The 19,424-nt window shown below is 43.2% G+C and overlaps 1 protein-coding gene and 1 long non-coding RNA gene across 3 annotated transcripts in view; one reads left to right on the top strand and one right to left on the bottom strand.

The window, feature by feature from the left end:
* Positions 1 to 19,424, bottom strand: part of ITGA9 (integrin subunit alpha 9) — a 505,378-nt gene that overhangs the window by 404,019 nt on the left and 81,935 nt on the right. For both annotated transcript variants that reach the window (XM_075586544.1, XM_075586545.1), the window contains exons 5-7: positions 14,756 to 14,823; positions 5,375 to 5,504; positions 1,497 to 1,582 (exon numbers count right to left, since the gene is read on the bottom strand). In XM_075586544.1, the coding sequence (XP_075442659.1) occupies positions 1,497 to 1,582; positions 5,375 to 5,504; positions 14,756 to 14,823 (284 nt within the window). The remainder of the gene's footprint in view (positions 1 to 1,496; positions 1,583 to 5,374; positions 5,505 to 14,755; positions 14,824 to 19,424) is intronic.
* The window catches only part of LOC142487349 (uncharacterized), a 37,546-nt gene that overhangs the window by 14,382 nt on the left and 3,740 nt on the right, over positions 1 to 19,424 (top strand). The gene's annotated exons all lie outside the window — the stretch shown is intronic.

Raw genomic sequence — 19,424 nt, 5'->3', positions numbered from 1 at the left:
ATTTACGAATAACAGGATTAGGCCAAATGTGGGTGATTTTTAGCAAAAATTAAAAGAAATTGCCTTGATTAAATGCAATTTATTGTATGGTTAAAGGATTATTCCTAGTTTTCACAAATTGCCTTGACTAAATGCAGCAAGCATCAGGTCATTTTCAACAATGTACAACCTTACATACACAGTATACATTTCACCCTTTATAATAAGCATTTTAATAAATTAATTCTGCCTACACTACAGGCCCTAAAATGCACTTTTCCTCCCTGACTTGCACTTTTAATAATCAGATTTTTACTCCTACTTTGTCTGTAAGTCTGCAAATATGCCACTTAGATTGTAAGCTCTTTGGGGGAAGAGATTCCCAATTAGTTACCTTATCAGTTACTTGCTGCTCAAAGGCGAGGTCCCCGCCGGCTACTGGAGCGCCCGCTGTGGCGGACGCTGCAGGGACAAGAGCCACCCCACAATGGGGGCGGGCCCGCTGCGAGGGGGGGCCGCCGCACTGCGCTGACAGAAACTCCTGCTCTCAAGAGAATTGAGATCAGGACTCGCGATGGAGCGCTAGGCTATGCCCCCCGGCGATTCAGCCAATGAGGGCGAACCTGCCGGGAGACATCACGCCCGCGCCCCCGTCACGCTTCCCCCCCGTCTTTCCCACTGCAGCTCACTGCAGACTGGGGAACTCAGCTGCACGCGCCGCCAGCCTTGCAGGCGCGCGTGCAGCGCAGGCACTGGAGCCGTACCCTTATCCCGATTGTTTGCACTTTATTTTCTCTGTCTTGTCATTTTGTTAAGGTTCTCCGTACACTGCTGATGCTATGTAATGAAAATTATACATACAGCACATAAAACAAAAAATAGAAATCTTTCTGCGTATAGAAGTCAACATATCAATACTATATTGTATATAAAAATCTATCATTTTGTATACTTTTTATCAGACAAAATCTTACACTGACAAGCTTTTGTGAACGAACCAACCTGCTTTAACAGGTGTGTGTATACAGTAGTCAATAATTGCAATAATTTTTTTTTGAATATTCAATGTCAAATTGGGAACTTTTCAACATAACCCCATTGTCAACCTTACTCTTGTCCTTACTGCAATGTATGTGCTTTTGTATCCCGCATAAAGATTTACAGCTGGCCTGTATTCCTAATAAAAGCCGGAACTTGCTACAATCTCATGATGACAGTTATGTTGGCAATTACTGCACAGGATCTTTATATAGACTCAACCGTAAACCGAGATATACATCTCAATAAAACCTCTTTCCTAAAACATTCTATGGGAAATAAAAAAAAAACATTTCCACTCCAGTTTAAAAGGTTGGAGGCCACTTGCAGTTGTGTGTTACCTCACACACAATGTACTAATAATAACTTCAAGATTACAAAGGAAACAAAAGTTCTGCGCTCATCAGTTTTGTGGAAGTGAGAGAACCCGTTCTGGAGCAATCACGTGCAGTTGAGCTGCTGAGTGACGGAAACCTCACCTTTCCGATTCCACTGTCTTGGGGAGCTCCACCTACTACATCCGTGGTTGTGGGCTGTGAGAAGTGGCCAGCAGTCACTGCATATCCTGCGGGGGGAAATGACAACACAGAGTCTCAGAAGGCAGAGCAGCTGACAGCAGTACACAAACAGAATTTGCTCAGTTGCTTCTAGATAACGAAAGTTAATAGCAACAACAGAGACACCTGCAGATGTAGCAAGACTTACTGTAGCCAACACCGCAGACTAGGCTGAGTTCAGACAGGCTGCGATGCACTTGAAGAAGACAAATGAAGTTGCGATTTCAAGCAGCAGCCGTGTCACGTGTACTTTGCCAGCCAATCACAAACACAGGTTTTTTTTTAACGTTCCACCTCCAATCGCGTCATTCTGTCTGCTGGGGATCGCCCAGCAGAGAGGCGCGGACGCACGGTAGCGTAGCAGCCTGTCTGAGCTCAGCCTAACAAGCCTTCGGTCACATCTGTACAGCTAGCAGGGAAGCGTCTTAAAGCAGCAAACTTACCAATATACACTGAAGTTACTGTAAAGTAAATACACTTACCAACATATAGTGACGCTGAAATACAGTTAAAGCACTAATAGACATATAATGGAGAAGCAATACAGTGCATGTGCTCTGCAGTGTAAGACAGTATAACACCTCATGTGTGCTGGTACCATTTTCATAAACAAACTGGGAATGCCACTGCTTCTCTTCTTCTCAGATTTACTCAAATTTGAAAGGAAGGTGGATTTCTTTTTTAAAAGGCTTTTTTATATATATTTTAGAATACAAATATTGTATACATTTGAGTATCTTTCACTAACGATGCGTGATGTGCTGTTTCTCAGATGTAACAAGCCCTTGCGTTACTATAACGGAAGTTAGTGCTGATATGCAAAAGGTGTTCCGTCTAATAACGCATATCCACACAGCTCCGTTATAGTGAACGCAGGGATTTAATGTTACGTTAGATAGGTCAGAGGTGCGCAAACTGGGGGGCGCGCCCCGAGACTTTTTTTGGTGGGGAAGTGTGGCTCACTTACCCGGCTTCAGTCCCCGCGTCTCCATCGCAAAGTGGAGTCAAATGATGCCAACGTGGTCACGTGACGTGACATGACCCTGCAGCGTCATTTGACGCTGCAATAGAGGTAAGGGGGGGGGGGGCGTGACACATGGGGAGAGCAGGCAAAGGGGGCGCAGCAGAGGAAGTTTTCCCACTCCTGAGTTAGGTCATAGTAAAAGGTGGCGTTACTCACATCCAGACCCTAAAATAGGTATTTACAGGATCTGGATAAGTGTTATACCACAGTTAGGTATGATTTAACAATCATAGTGTTATTTACAGGGATTCTTTCCTCGCCTGTCTTCTCTTTTTTCCATTTAATTAATCAACTATTCAGGGACCTGATAGAAGTAATGCCAGCTTTGGGTAAAACAGGCTTAACACCATGTTATTTTAAGCTAACGCAAGCCAGTGCTAACTTGACATGTCGTTAAGCGTTTGCTAATGAGATGACTAACGAACGTTTTTTTTGCATGTATATAGTGTTGTGGATACCCGTTAAACCCAGGGAAACTAACCTGTTTAGGTCACATTGGTAGCCTAGATTGAACGGACTTCTGAGGATCAACCCTTTGGTGAGCACAACATTACGCAAAAAACCTTTCCTCATGTGCAAACGGCAAATAGTGTTTATACACACATTCATAAAGACGTCTATTGATTCTCGCCATATGGAAATTAGACGACGTCATTAGCCAGTCTGTCATAATGACCTCACTGTTGAATAAGCCCCTAAGAATGAAGGCAGGTACAATACTACTGGTTCTTTAAACCACTGGCGGTTTATTCATTGAAAATAGATCTAATAGTTGCAAGCTTAGGACTGAAAGCCTAATTATGAAAAGTACATTAGCAAATATCACATGATATATAATATACTCTACTTTTCTTAGGGCATATTCAGGAGTTTACACATGTTGCATTTGAAAGTTTCAGTGAGCTATCTGTGCGGGAGGTAAACGAGCTAATGCAAGAGCTTACTGTAACAGGAAGCAATTCCTATTAGTTTGCATTATTCTTTTCCCTTAATAATCGCTGGGACGTTGAAATAAAATGACTATATTTAACAGATTTAGTCACTGTTTACCTAAAACATGGATCGTAGCAAGTATATTGCACTGACATAATTTGGATATCCAACATATGAAAGAAAAATTAAAATTACTAAAGAAATGGTTAAATGCAGTAAAGAAGCTGCTATTTGACAGTTTGTTATAATTGATACAGGTTGCTATTTGAAACTGTTCTACATTTGTCAGAAATTGTGTTCACAGCTGCATCTTTTGATACTCCACAAGTGATTGATGTGTAATGGTACTGAGTGCCAACACATTTTTATTTACTTCTTTACTTCTTAAAGCAGCTGTCCAAACTGCAGTCCCCCCCCCCCCCCTTAATATGTGCATCAATATAAGCCACACAATGATAACTAATTAGCTAAGGTGCCGATAAACCCGTTCTCCTGTGATCGATCGGCGAAGATTCGGCTCAGGGGTTTCATTAAATGGCTTAGTGCAGCAGAAGAGGACCAAAGATGCAAAGTTCTGTGGGAAAGATCATGTGACCAGGCAGTCACTAGATACAAATGGTGCACTACTAGCTCAAAAAGGGGTGTGCCAGAGCCTGTTTCAGAAGAGGAAGGGGATGTGACTTTGTAAATGATTGCTATAGAATCAAAGAATGCTTGTTACATTATAATACATTAAAAATGTCATTCAGATTTGTTTAAAAAAAAATGCTACTGTACATGTATTTTCTCATAGTTCAGAACTGATTTCTTAAAATACATATGTACTGTAGGATATTGCTTGGTCTGCATCTTTAACCCCTTGCTTACAGTGAGTCCTGTAATGCACCTCTGAACAAAGTGTTCTAGGCTAGTGTATAGCAAATGGCTTAAACCTGTGGTTACCAATCTTTTTCAACTAAGACTCCATTGCCTTTGGACTGCTGTTCTGCATTCAGCACATAAAGAAAGACGTCCAAGTTTTGGGGCTTGGGACACCAACAAATCACAAAAAAGAAGATGAAATAATAACGAAAATATATTTCCTTGGGACTTCGACTTTCTGTCCATGTGTCACTTAATGTCCTCCATTTTTGACCACTTTTTGCATCTCTCACTTTGCATATCCTTTCTACCACACTGAGCCATATCCTGTAAGTCTCCTGGGCTCCCAGTGGGAAACACTGGCTAAGGCAAAAAGAAATGATGAGCTGGAAAAAGTCTCTACATTTCTGCAGAAACCGTTTGACAATGGATGCCAGAAAGTTTTGCCACATTTTAAAAGTCTGAATTGGACATTTGGTCATGGACGTTTTGCCGTGACCGAGTCGGCACCAATGTTTTGTCACCGAGGGACCCTTCGCTGCAGCCACTCAGCCGCTGGACACTCAGACGCCGGCCGTTTCGCCAATAAGGTAAGTTAACTTTAGGGGTTTGGGCGGTTAGCATAGGGGGTTAAGGATAGGGGTTGGAAGTAAGGGGGCTTAGGGTAAGGAGTTTTAGGGTGAGGGGTTTTAGGGTAAGGGGTTAAGGTTTTTAGGGTAAAGGGTAGTGTCAGTATTATGGCTTAAGATTAGGGGTTTTTAGGGTAAGGTTAGGGGCTTACCGTGGTGGCGAAATGACCAGTGTAGAGATGTTCCTGCGGCGAGATGAGTGGAGGCTAAACACCGGTAGCGTCTGTGACCAAATGTCTAGACCATTAAGTGTTCTTCTTCAATCAACCACAGCACTACTTATTTTAATGGCTACATGACCATTGCATACGTTCATCTATAATAACCATAATGCATCTGGACTAGGCACTTGCCTAGATATGTGTAGCGTCTGGCAATGATAGCTTCATCATTCAGTTTGAAGTATGTGTTGTCAGTGAGGTTTAATACTTTAACTGTTCCCGTCCAGTAATATGATCCTGGTCCTCCCATTACCACCAGCTCCTAAAAAAAGAAAAATACAACAGCAGCGTAAATATAGCATTCATTACAAAACAAAAGTAATGTATACCAAGCCATTTACTACTATCCTGCAATGCAAGACAGAGTATGGCTTCATGATATTTTTGTCCATCTGGGTCATGTGAGTGGATGCAATATTTCTATTCAGCAATTACTGGTTTGTTGGTTTCTAGAGGACTACGGGGCTACAGTATTTATTAGTGGAGATGGGCAAAATGTTTTTGCGGATTTGGATCTGCCTCAGATTTTTATACCAACTATATAGTGTTGATGAGCCTAAGGCACCAACCTAATGACTAGAATGGTGTCCAACCCAACAGGACTTGAACCCACAACCACTGCTTTTCAAGGCTGCAGGTCGAGAAGTGTGAGCTAAAACAGCTGATAGGTAGCAGTGCTATCACATCCTTCATTTTAGCTGCTCACTGCTCCGCCCATTTCTATTTATTAGTGTCCCAGCTGCAAAACCGGTGCAAAAAAGCAACTATCCGATACTATCCCAGTGAAAGTAATATGATTGTGTCTTTGATAAATCTGATGCTGTTTTGTGCACCAGATTAGTCCCCATTTTGCACCTGAGACTTGTATACATGGCCTCCAGGGGGTTTATTAACTAAAGTCTGCTGCAAAACTATGCATAAAAAAAAAAACCTGTACCAGAAGTATCAAAGACATGGGAGGGTGTATCAAGATAAGAAAAGTGCAAATATGAAAATATAAGTTTGTTTTGATGCATTGCTCCATATTCTTCAAAGATAAGAAAAAGTTTCCGACATTTCTCGCAAAACAATATTTGCCAGAAAAAGTTACGCCACTTAAGACCTGATGGTTTTTCTTGCTGCACATTTACGTCTCATTATAATCTGCGTGTCATGTAACACCTCCCTAACTTCTGCTATTGACATTCCCCAAATTGCAAACTGACGCAAACTGTGCAACACTTAGAGCCACGACATTGATACATTCACGCACAGAGCCACCAAAATGGAAATGGCCCAACGTGTGTCAATTTGGATGCAGATTTTCCGCAATACTTTGAGTGCAATTAAAAGCAACTGGATTAAACTTTATCCTTTGATTTGATCAGGTGCCATACTCTGCATCGCCCTGTGATGAGTCCTGCCCAATAAGTGGTATGGGGATTGGTTATAATGAGATATTTGATGGTTTGCATATCTAATGAACATTGTACTTCTTTTCCTGTGTCTAATGTGCAAGCGATGAGTTTGGGACAGTTAACCATTACAGCACCCTGAGGGTACAGCATGGGGCCCTGGCACGCATGGGGCCCTGGCACGCATGGGGCCCTGATGGCATATCAGTTACATGATGGCCACTTGTTTTCTAGTGGCAGATCGGGCTGAATAATACAAACGGAAGCGAAGCACTTCCTCTTCTGTTGTCGGCTGCCAAGAAACCAGCAGGGTCATGTGATCGCCCCAGGAACGATCACATGACACGGAAGTATCGGAGGTCAGGTGTTCCGCTTACTTTTTTACATAACCATTTAACACAGGTTGAACTCGATGGAGATATGTCTTTTTTCAAGCTCATCTACTATGTAACCAAACAAATCTGAACCTGGCAAATGAATAATATTTTTGAACAGGTGAGGAAAAAGGCAGTGCACTGCCTGAAGAAACAGGAGGAGGTCTTTATTCCTTAAAAAAAGATCAAACAAAGTCCCCAATAGCCACAGTGGGTATCCCACCCACGCGTTTCGGGCTGGATGCCCTTTATCAAGGGACCTTGATAAAGGACATCCAGCCGAAACGCGTAGCTGGGATACCACCTGTTCCTGTTTTGCCTTGGTGGACTGCACGCTATTGAATCTACTGCTGCGGGCTACTCCTATGGACCTTGGATACAAACAGTGAGTTAATTCTGTGGGTGTTCATACCCTTATTTCTCACTGTATGGGACAATGTTTTTACTCTTTATTGGTGCTTTACAGCATTAGGTACTAGTCCCCTAACCCTATTAGGGTAATTGTATTATACAGGCAGTCCTCGTTTTACAACGCTTCGTTTTACGAATGGCTTATCCAACGCTTTGCAATGCATACCTATGTCCAAAATGGCTTATCCAATGCTCTTACGACGCTTTGCAACGTTGTTTATGTGTATGTGTGTATAAATATATACACACATACACATAAACAACGTTGCAAAGCGTCGTAAGGGCGTATATATATAATATTATATTATACTATATAATATTATATTATACTATAAAATATATTATTTATTATGTTATATTATATATATATAATACAATATATACACTATAAAATGTATGTGTGTGCTGCATATCTTATTGCCTGCGTAAAATATTTGGTGTATTTTAGTGTTAAAAATGCCTTCAGGAACAGGACCTTTCATTTAAACAGTGTTCCTATGGGAAAATGTGTTTCGCTTTACAATGTTTCGCTATCCAACGCCATTTTGAGTAACGCATTGTGTCGGATAACCAAGGACTGCCTGTATATTTAATTCATTGGGAGTGGTCCTGCTACAGACCTTTATGTGCTCCAGGGACTGGTTCAGCCTGATGCACTGATACTCTACAAATAATATTCTTGAACAGCTCCAAGGCGTATTATTATATATCAGCATTTACACATCCCCCAGAGTTAATCGGCAACAAGTATTTTGCTTTCCCCCTTCCTAGAATAGTGATAGCTCAGCCAAAAATGTTTCCTTATGCATAATATTGTATTTCAATAACTCCAAATATGTATTAGTGAAACAATAAATTATACCTTTAAGCAGTGCTTTTTTTCTAAAAAAAACAAACAAACAAAAAAAAAGGTGAAGGAACTGTGATGTGAGGATGGGACAGGGGGGATATTATTCTTGGACATGAGCAATAATATACATATTTATTCCCATTTCAAAATCTTTTCAAATCTACCGTATGTTATTATTTTTGTAAATAACAATTATTACATTCTAAATTGTTTTATAAAACATATAACATTTTTATTTATTTTTTAGACTTTAATACTATAAAATGTACTATGAAAAAAGGTAAAGGAACGGAGTTCAACTGCGTTGCCCCCCCGGGAAAAAAAGCCCTGGGTTTAAGTTGCATATTCGGCAAGAATACATGTAAAATATAACTCATCTGCAAAATAAAAGTATTTGTTGCCTTTACTAGAATTCCAAAAGACACGGAGCCAATAAAAACTGGTGCAGCAACATATCTAAAAGAATGGCTATTGTTTAGTTTGGGACCTGATGAAACCTTTATGTACTTAATGACACACTGCATACTACCTTCCATTGATGAAGGCTGGCTGTGAAAAGAGCAAAGGGTGGCAGGTTCTGGGTGTGCGTGCTTCCTTAGAAAGCTGCCAAACATTCACATCAGCCTGCCGACCAAAGTCAAGCCAGCAAATGCAGATTTCAGGCTTGAAAGCAGCCGTCCCGACGGGAGAGGTCAGTGATTTGTACAAGTAAATAAAAAGATAAGTGTAACGGGAACCCAGGAGGCCTTGCAGCTAAGAATAGTGCGGCCTAGCTCTGAAGGATCTTTCGGTTCCAGCGCTGCAATGCAAAATATAAAGTAGTACATAGAAAACGATTAGGCGGATTGGCTGCTTTAAAGGGGCGGTGCCTCTCAGGACTAAAGTGAACCAAGGACAACGCCATGTTTAATGTAGGGGAGTCACATCGTACGTATAAGATAATAATTCTATTTTTAAATCGTTGTTTTAAAGGAGAAATCCAAGCGAGCAATGATTATTTTTTTTTAACAGGGGATTGAAGCAGGGGGTCCTGGGAGCTTAATACCATTAATCTCAGCTCCGGGGACCCCCTGCTTTCGGAGACTTCATCTGAGTCTTTCCGTATTAAATACTAAGTATAACTAACTTTCCATTATATGCACCTCATCTAAAATGTACCTTTAATGTACCAATTGTACCTAACTCTCTTGCATCAGTTAAGATCCAGCATCTAACATTAACCCCATTAGCGCTTTAAGGAACAGCTGTTCCATATAACTAATTAGCAACCAAGCTATATAATACACAATGTAATCGCGAGACTTCACACTCCTGACGAAGCCGACGTTATTACGTAGCGAAACGCATTGAGTGGGAGTCTTTCTTGCGGAGCAGTCTGGAGAGGAGTCACTGAAGGTCCAGCCCCCACCAACTGACGAAACCGGATCTGTCTGCAGACGCCGAGCCGTGCGGTGATGCAGTCGAGCAGAGGCAGAGACGGATGAGCGCGGAGAGTTGCGGGATGGTGAGCCAGCTGGCTGTTGATACCCTCTCATACACTTACTAAGTGTGACATGCCCGATTTTATTTTATATATTGTGAGTGTATATTTTTTACTTAGATAAACTTTTTATACCTTGATTGATCTGCGCTATGCCAGTTTGTTCTCTCTTTTACATCTGGGACTTACGTTCCTGAGTATCTGAACCACCCTGATGATTACTACACTACACACCCAACATTGACTGATAGTCAACCCTGCTGTTTTGACTCTTACATCTTGTAAGTAGTCATTTCATAAGAGCCAAGTTTTTGGAAATGCATCTTCCTCATTGAAATTCTGCTGCACTTAGATTTGTTTTATTTTGTGTTTCTTCCCTATGCTCCCCCTGGATTCCATGTCTACTACTGTTACCATTGGGGACAAGTGAAGACTACCCCTCCCAGTGGGTCTGAGCAGGGGGTGAAATTGTATACACGTTTATTTTTATTTATATGTTCCACTTATTATAAGATATTTATATATCTGTTCACTTTATTTTTAGTGACCACCCTTTTATCTGTTTGCGCCTGTTTTTCACTTTATCACTTAACTTTTAACATTTCCAGGATAAACTAATTATTTGGAGGGTTTTTATCAGCTCTGTTGAATGTATTTTTTATAAGACTGTTTGTCAGTCCTCAGATCTACAACTAAATTGTTTTTGTTTTGTTCTTTATTTGTAACGTAACGTCATTATTATGCCATCATTAGCCAAACAGAGAACCATAATTGGCTAATATGCTTGTTTTAAAGAAAACTCATTACCCATGGAGACTGTGATGGCAGATACAATAGATATCTTTATAAAAAAAGGTTGAACATCTTTTATACAGGGACAAGAATATACCAAGTAAGTAAATATGGGAAGGATGTTGATTCAGGGAGTAATCTGATTGTCAATATTTGGAGTCAAGAAGGAATTAATTTTTCCCCTTATGAGATATCATTAGATGATATTTCACTGAGGTTTTTGTTTGTCTTCAACTGTATCAATATAATGTAAGTACAGATATAGGATAAAGTATCTGTTGTCTAAATTTAGCATAGGTTAAACCACAGTAGATGAACGTATGTTTTTATTTAACCTCATTTACTATGTGCAGCAAAAACAAAACCATATTGATTTTTTTCACAGGATACAAGTAAGTAAAGTTGTTACTTTGAGACTGATTACATCTTTTTAAAGGAGCAATTTTTTATGTATTCTTTTTTTAACATGGGATTGAAGCAGGGGTTCTCCAGAGTTGAACCTCATTAATTTAATCTCCGAGAATCTTCTGCTTCCCGAGATATAGACGTCCAAAGGGGGTGTCGGTTTCTCAGCAAAGCTTAAAGCTCCTGCGTCACACGGGCCAATAGGAAGTCGAACCTGATGATGTCATGGACTCCTATTGGCCTGCAGGGCGTGGGAGCTTTGAAACTCCGCCATTACATGAACCCTGCTAACCGAGTACAGCGGTTACCTGCAGCCCCTACGGAGATCTGTATCTCCGGAAGCAGGGGTCCACAGAGCTGAAATTAATGGGGTTCAGCTCCGAACACCTCCTGCTTCAATCCTATGTTAAAACTAATTGCATAATGTACGTCTGTTTCCATAAGATACGTATGCCTAGGGAAACTCTCAGCTCACTAGCAATTCAGTACTGGGGAAGTCTGCAGCACATTCATATGCAAGAGGAGTGTTAAAATACATAAGGAACTTCAGTGCTTCCTGAAAACTTTGAACTGAACATTGAGATCATTTACACAACAGGATATTGTATATGGAGGAAACCAATTGCATGGAGAGCTTGTGAAGTTGCAAACCCTGCATCAGGACAGTGGGACCTTAGGAAAATGACCGTATGTTCTTGTGCCACAAGGAAATATGTTACATTATTAAATCATCTAGCACTTAAGAGCTGTTTGCATTTGCACTAAAAATACATTACACTCTATTACTGAACGTAACCATGTAAAGGCCCTTGTACATGCAATGCTTAGGGACACTGTGCTTTTTGACCCTCTATAAATGCAGCCCTCACATAAATTATACGTTTTAATAGATTTCCTGAGGGGAAATCTATGGGATCCATGGACAATGGATCTACTATTCTGATACAACCAGAATGAGGCGATCTGAAGCCCATAGTCCCTGTGCAAAGCTGTTCCATGTGGTTTACGGTTAGTATTAAAGGTGGCAAAATTCAGGTCCACCGTATGTTCAACTTCTAAGAACTGTTATTTCTTTAAGACCTGTAGACAAAGTTCTGGTTAATTTCTTCAATAATAATGCACTCCAAGAACTGCATTGGTTTGAGAAGAACAATACTAGAGGAAGATCAATGCAAACCAGCGCCTGGTTGACCGCTATGCTGACCCACGATTCATACATTCTTAGGATGTGCTCAATTGGACAAGGTCTGCATTCAATAAATGTGGCATTGAACATGAAAAAGACATCTTTCAATATGGGTGGTGAAGGAAGCTAAAGCAAAGGGGGAGGTGAAGCACGCTGGGACAAAACGCAGAGAGACACCAGGAAGCATCTGTTGCTGACAGAGCTGTAACTGTTATCAAACACAGGACCAATTTTTACACTGCTCTTCACTTTAACACCTGTTTCCTTTTTGTTCCCAGAATATCATGGTAAATGCCCAGAAATGTACTGCACCGACACACTTTATTCGAGCAAATACCCAGTATGTACCTGGCAGATACCTGGAATGCGCCGCTCCTCACCTCTGACAAGCCCCGTTGCGTTTGCCTTCCCAGCCTGGGTTCATGCCTGGCTGACGGCCGGCTGATCTGTTAAATGATAATGATTAGGATTTAATAGGCTGCAATGCTTCGCGTGTCTACCAGATGGCATAAATTCATGAATTGTAATGCAGTATAAATATATATACTGTGCAGTATTGCAGCCAGCGGGAATAAAATGCTTCAATCCCTGCCTGGAAAATAACCCAATGCACTCAGGCAGAAAACAGTCACAAACCTCAATACACCCGGGTATACCCGAATTCGTGGGGCTAGCCGAGCTCGAATAAAGTGTGTCGCCAGTGTAATTTTAAAAAAAATTAAGCATTTCTGATTTCATCACCGTTCAGTTAACACATACATGTAAACCGTTTGACTTTTGTCCTCGGAAGACAGATTTAGCACACGGCATTACAACCCGCGGCACGCTGCAGCGGGACGTACACAACGTACCAGCAGGAGAAGTGGCCATTGTTTTCAATCAGCTGCAACATTGGTGTGTTCCACTGAATTGGGTTTAAGGAACATTTTTCAGAGAGCAATTAAGAAAATGATACATTTTGAGATAGTTTCCCTCTTTAAAGAAGTTATTCCACCTAGGAACAAATTGAAGTGACATATTCAATTGGTTTAATGTATGTGACTGACACAATAAAAAAAAAAAAATATATATATATATATATATATATATATATATATATATATATATATATACAGGCATACCCCGCATTAACGTACGCAATGGGACCGGAGCATGTATGTAAAGCGAAAATGTACTTAAAGTGAAGCACTACCTTTTCCCCACTTATCGATGCATGTACTGTACGGCAATCATCATATACGTGTATAACTGATGTAAATAACCCATTTGTAACAGGCTCTATAGTCTCCCCGCTTGCGCACAGCTTCGGAACAGGTAAGGAGCCGGTATTGCTGTTCAGGACGTGCTGACAGGCGCATGCGTGAGCTGCCGTTTGCCTATCGGGCGATATGTACTTACTCGCGAGTGTACTTAAAGTGAGTGTACTTAAAGCGGGGTATGCCTGTATACAGTGGTTGACAAATCACCAAAAAATCTACTCGCCACACAAAAAAATCTACTCGCCACCTAGTACCAAACGTGTGCTGCTTGGGCCAATATTTACTCGCCCGGGGGTTAAATCCACTCGCCCGGGGCGAGCAAATGTATAGGTTTGTCGAACACTGTATATATATATATATATATATATATATATATATTCTATATGCATTAGGAGTGTTCTCTTTATCTATTTTTCTACACACACGCCTTTGTGTGTGTGTGTGTGTGTGTGTGTGTGTGTGTGTGTGTGTGTGTGTGTGTGTGTGAGTGTGTGTGTGTGTGTGTGTGTGTGTGTGTGTGTGTGTGTGTGTGTGTGTGTGTGTGTGTGTGTGTGTGTGTGTGTGTGTGTGTGTGTGTTTAAATATTATGTATCCATAGTAGTCAAATGCTTTGGTGGGATTTACCATTTTATCCTTTGTGAGAAATTGTTTTGTAAACTTATATATAGGGCGACTGGCTCTAAGGACGCCAATTACATTAATAAACTGTTTGTGTGACGGACACTTATTTTTTTTTTGCTGATCTCAAAACTAAGTCTATATTAAGAATCGCTACTTATTTTATACCAGGAGTACTGTAAAGCTAAGTATGTTTTCATCAATTTTGCGTTTTAATCTGGTTGACATTCCTAACATGCGCAAGTGGGTGATGAGAGAAGTGGAGAGTTAGAGAGGTTAAGATTTCGCTGCAATATTTTAAGCTATTGCTATATTAGAGGAAATACAATACCCGCTTAGACAGCTGCTGTGGGCATAGAAAGAACTTTGAAGCCTCGGTTCAATATGCTAGGAAGCTGCTTGTCCGTGTCAGGGAAGCTCTGAGCACCGTTCACATACTGCAAATTAATGGAGCTCGGGTTTTTCCTGACAGGCTTCACTGCATATTGCATTGGGCAGTGGTGGCCAACTCCAGTCCTCAAGGGTCACCAACAGGTCAGGTTTTAAGAATATCCCTGCTTCAGCACAGGTGGCTCAATCAGTGGCTCAGTCGTTGAGTGAGCATGGATATCCTTAAAACCTAACAAAGTGGTCGCCCTTGGGGACTGGGGTTGGTCATTCCTGGCATAAGGGCTTCTGAGACACAGTATGAATTAATTCAAAGTTAAGTATTCGAAAAGGCTCCTACGAGAAGCCATTACTAACCTCTGTAAAAGATCCTGCAATCCCAGCCTGGCAAGAGCCATGCTCCTCGCCGTATTTCTTCTTATATTCTGGAGGGAATAAAAATAATACAGCCGTTATTGCATTTGCTCTGTTATTACTGCTGGCTGCGTGAGGCCCAAGTTTGTTACACACACTGAAAATTACCACATGTGCCTCTCAGCCGCAGAGGCCCTAACCTGAGCCAACTTGGGAACTTAGTGAACCACAAAAATGTAGGCCTCAGACCTGCTGCATTCCAGTAGTGTTAAACAATGTAGAGCTGAACTATCGTTTGAACTTCTTGGGGGTTGTTTGTGGGAAGCATTACCACAAGAAGCTACATTAAATACGTTAGGGTGGCAAGAGATTTGCTAATACTGTAGGAGCTTCAAGTATAAAACGAAGATCTAAATGTAGTTAACAGTAACTGTGTGGCACAGTAAGCATGAGCCAGGCCTCCCAATGTGAAGAATTACAGATTTAAGGTTTGAAGCAGCAGCACCTCTCCCAAATGTAATTTATTTCTGAGGACACCTTTCCAGGTCCGCTGACAAGGGGGGTCTGGCTGCCCGGCACTGGAAGTTGGGCCTGGCCAGAGGTCGTGCTGTGGGGTCTCCCCCCTAGCTGGTCAGCACTGGAAATTGGGCCTAGCTTACGAATCCGGAGACTGGCACCAGAGGCCTCCTCTCCCCCTCTGAACCCACCCCCCCAAGATAAAGTGTGTGGGTTTTTTGAGGCGGGAGGGGGAATAGTGAGGGTATTGGGGAGGTGTGGGTATTGTGTGGGGGAAATAGTGTGTGGGGGGGGTATTGTAGGGAGGAAGGGTTATTGAGGAGGGGCGGGGAATTGTGTTGGGGGAATAAAGAGAGACGGGAGGGGAGGGAAGGAGATAAGGAAGGGGAGGGAGGGGCGAGGGAAGGGGAGAGGGGCAAGTGGGGATTGTGCGAGAGAGAGAGGGGGAGGGAAAGCAGGGAGGCAGAGAGAGGGGTGGGGAGGAAGTGAGGGGAGGGAGAGAGAGATGGGAAGGAGTGGAGGTGAGGGACAGAGAGGAGGTAGGGAGAGAGATGGGGTGGGGAGAGAGATGGGGTGGGGAGAGAGATGAGGTGGGGGAGAGGAGGTGGGGGAGATAATGAGTGAGGGGAGTGAGTGAGGAAAGAGTGGGAGCAGAGGGAGAGAGTGAGAAGGGGGAGAGAGTAGGTGAGGAGAGTTAGGGGGAGTCCATAGAAGGACAGGCCATGCTGAGCCGTGCGGACGCTCAGCGCTGAGCCCCTGCATCCTCAATGAGAATGCCTTGAGAGGGGGCTCATGCGAGCGTCCGCAGGCATGCTGAGGCGCTGGAGTTTTCAGCCGAGCGCCAAGCTGTTTATCAGCGCGCTGTCGGCTGAAAACATCCAATCAGCGCGGAGCAGCGTCAACGTCACGGCGCCGTGACGTCGGCACCATGACGTCGACGTTGGTGCGTCGCGGGCGATTGGCCCAGCGAGGTCACTGCCCCGCCTCCCTCAGTCTCCCCCCGTCTCTGATCGCGCCCGCTGGCTCGCCTGCATGATTTCAGCAGGCGAGCCTCAGCGTCAGCGCGGCTCGGCTCGGCTCAACCTCTATGGCCCCAGCCTTAGAGAGGGGAGGGTGAGAGACCGGAGAGTGAGAGGGGAGAGGGTGAGAGAAGAGAAGAGAGGGAAAGTTAGGGGAGGGAGAGAGTGAGAGAGAGGACGGAGAGAGTGAGTGAAGGGAGGGGGAAGAAGGGAGAGAGTGAAAGAGTGCGGAGAGAGTGAAAGTGTGGACAGAGTGAGAGAGAGGAGAGAGAGTGAGTGAGTGAGAGAGGGGGAGATTGAGTGAGGGGAGAGATTGAGTGAGGAGATCAAGGAAGTGAAAGAGGGGAGGAGGAGAGAGACGGGTGCAGGAGAGTGAGTGAGGGGAGAGAGCGAGTGAGAGAAAGAAGGTAGAGAAAAGACAGGGAGATATTGAGAGAGGAGAGAGAGAGTGAGAAAGAGGGTGAAGAGGGGAGGAAGACAGTGAGAGAAAGGAGGGAGAGAGACAGATGGAAGGGAGAGAAGGGAGGTGTTAGAGAGGGGGGAGAGTGTGATTAAGGTGAAGCAAAGAGTGAGGCAGGGAGAGAGGGAAGAGGGAGGGAAGGGAGAGAGAGGAGTGGGGAGAGATGGGGGACAGAGATAGAGGGGGGGTGGGAGGGAAAGAGAGAAAAAGGGTGGGTGAGGGAGAGAATGAGTGAGGAGAGGAAGAGAGAGAGAATAAAAGAAGGAAGGGAGAGAGTGAGAGAGGAGGGAGAGAGTGGGGGAGGGAGAGTACTGGAGGATGACTAAATACTAAATAAAGGCAGCTAGAACAAAATAGAGCCGCAATTGCAAAGCTGCATCAATCAGGTATAAGTTATAATGGAGTTTCTAACAATTATTTGACATTATTATTCTTCCAATGCAAAAAAACACTGGATGATTCCACAACAAAGTATATGATGTGAATGTAAACGAGGGAGTAAAGGTCATTTTGTAAAAGAGACAAAAATAATGACCGGACTACATTTTTAACGACAGGAAAAGGTGTCAGGGAAATGGCAATATTATGCAAAAGCTATCACAGGTTTCATAAAAGAGAGGACTGGCAATGTGCTGTTAACACTGAGGACGGGAGATAGAATAATGATGTCTACCTTTGATAGTGACCAAAACTGGAGAGGAAAGTGGGCCCAGCATTGTAAATGAAATGGAGCCAGTAATAAACAGCACCAGTTTGCCAACTTTCCACTGGCAGTGTATTTTATTGACTTAAACCCTGAAATACAAGATAGAGTTGAAAACACCATGAACAGTTTTCTTATTCTTCTAACCGTTTGGAGAAATGTGTGAAACTGTGGCCGGGAATAATCAAACTTTGGTAAGGTTGAGTTATCGCATCCGGTAAAATACAGACAAATATGGGCTGGTTTTACTGCAATATTACCGCCTAACTCAATAACATTGCGTTAAAATATTACTGGGGGCAATATGAAAATTGTGATGTTATTAATATGTATTTAATTGTATTTTTTTTTATATTGTATTTTTGGGGGAAGGTATATTGACCTACAGTCCTATAGTCAGCTTTTGCTAGTAAGGCTGTTTGCCATTCCTATGGGGGGGGGGGGGGGAGTGGGATAAGGGGGCTTGGCGATGGGGGTGGAGAATTAACCCCACCCATTCCTTACTAGCCTTTTTGTATGAAAGATGGGCAGAGGTAAAGTAGTATTAGGTATTAACTTCTTTTAGCCTTTAGTGTTCAAGTAACCATGGGTTGCCATGTTAAGAATAACATATATTTTGCCGATAATTCTAATATTTTGTATAATCTCACCGTAGTAAATCCCTCCTAAGTACCATAAAACCTCATAAGGATTAGCCTGAACTTTAAAACTATGTAATGTGGTAATTTCATTGGACCAATTCTTGTGGTACTGTTCATTAGATGCAGTATCAGAAGCAGGGACGTAACTATAGCCCAGGGGCCCATGCTCTTGGGGGGCCCGCTCCTCTCTTCCCCTCCCCCCGCCCCCCTGTTGTCGGCCCATCTGTCTCTCTTCAGATAGAGACAAGCTTGGGCAGGTAGGAGGAGAGCGAAAGATGCCGGCTACGGAGTCGATCACAGAACAGCTGTAGCCAGTAGGAGGGAGGCGGAGAAGAGGAGGTCTGTCTGGCTGCTTAACCACTTCCGGGCAGCAGGTGGTGCTGCAGAGCTCTCCATAGCTGCTCCTCTCTACATCTCCCGGTTCTGTGTCTGTTGATAAGTGTGTGTGTCTGTGTTGTTAAGTGTGAGTGTGTGTGTATGTCTTTGTTGCTAAATGTGTGTATGTCTGTGTTGGTAAGTGTGTGTTTCATGCATTGTGTGCATATATATTGTATATTTTGTGGGACTTTGAATATGTTGAATATAAATGTGTATTTGTATATGGTGTGTGTGTGTTATACTAATGTTGCATGTTTGGTATGTGTGTATATGGTGTAGTGTTTGTGTGTATATATGAGAGGGGAGGGAGGAGAGAGAGGATGGGGGGAGGGAGTTGAGAGGATGGGAAGAGGGAGGAGAGAGTATGGGGAGGGAAGATGGGGGGAGGAAGAAGAGAGAGGATGGTGGGAGGAGGATAGAGAGAAGATGGTGGAAGGAAAGAGAGAGAGGATGGGGAAGGGAGGAGAGAGATGATGGGGGGAGGGAGGAGAGAGAGGATGGAGGAAGGGAGGGGAGAGGATGGGGAAGGGAGGACAGAGGATGGTGGGGAGGGAGGATAGAGAGAAGATGGGGAGGGAGGAGAGAGAAGATAGTGGAAGGGAATAGAGAGAGGATGGGAAGGGAGGAGAGAGAGGATGGAGGAAAGGAGGAGAGATGATGGAGGAAGGTAGGAGAGAGGATGGGGGAAGGGAGGAGAGAGGATGGTGGGCAGGGAGGAGAGAGAGAAGATGTTGAAGAGAAGAGAGAGAGGATGGGGGAAGGGAGGAGAGAGAGCATGAGGAAAGCAGGAGAGAGAGGATGGGGGAAGGGAGGAGAGAGGATGCGGGATGGGAGGAGAGAGGATGGGGAAAGGAGGAGAGAGGATGGGGGAAGGGAGGAGAGAAGATGGGGGAGGGAGGAGAGAGAGGATGGGGGAAGGGAGGAGAGAGAGGATGGAGGAAGGGATGAGAGAGGA

The sequence above is a fragment of the Ascaphus truei genome, chromosome 2 (genome assembly GCF_040206685.1).
Source record: "Ascaphus truei isolate aAscTru1 chromosome 2, aAscTru1.hap1, whole genome shotgun sequence".
NCBI lineage: Eukaryota > Metazoa > Chordata > Amphibia > Anura > Ascaphidae > Ascaphus > Ascaphus truei.
This window is presented reverse-complemented; position numbering and strand designations above follow the sequence as displayed.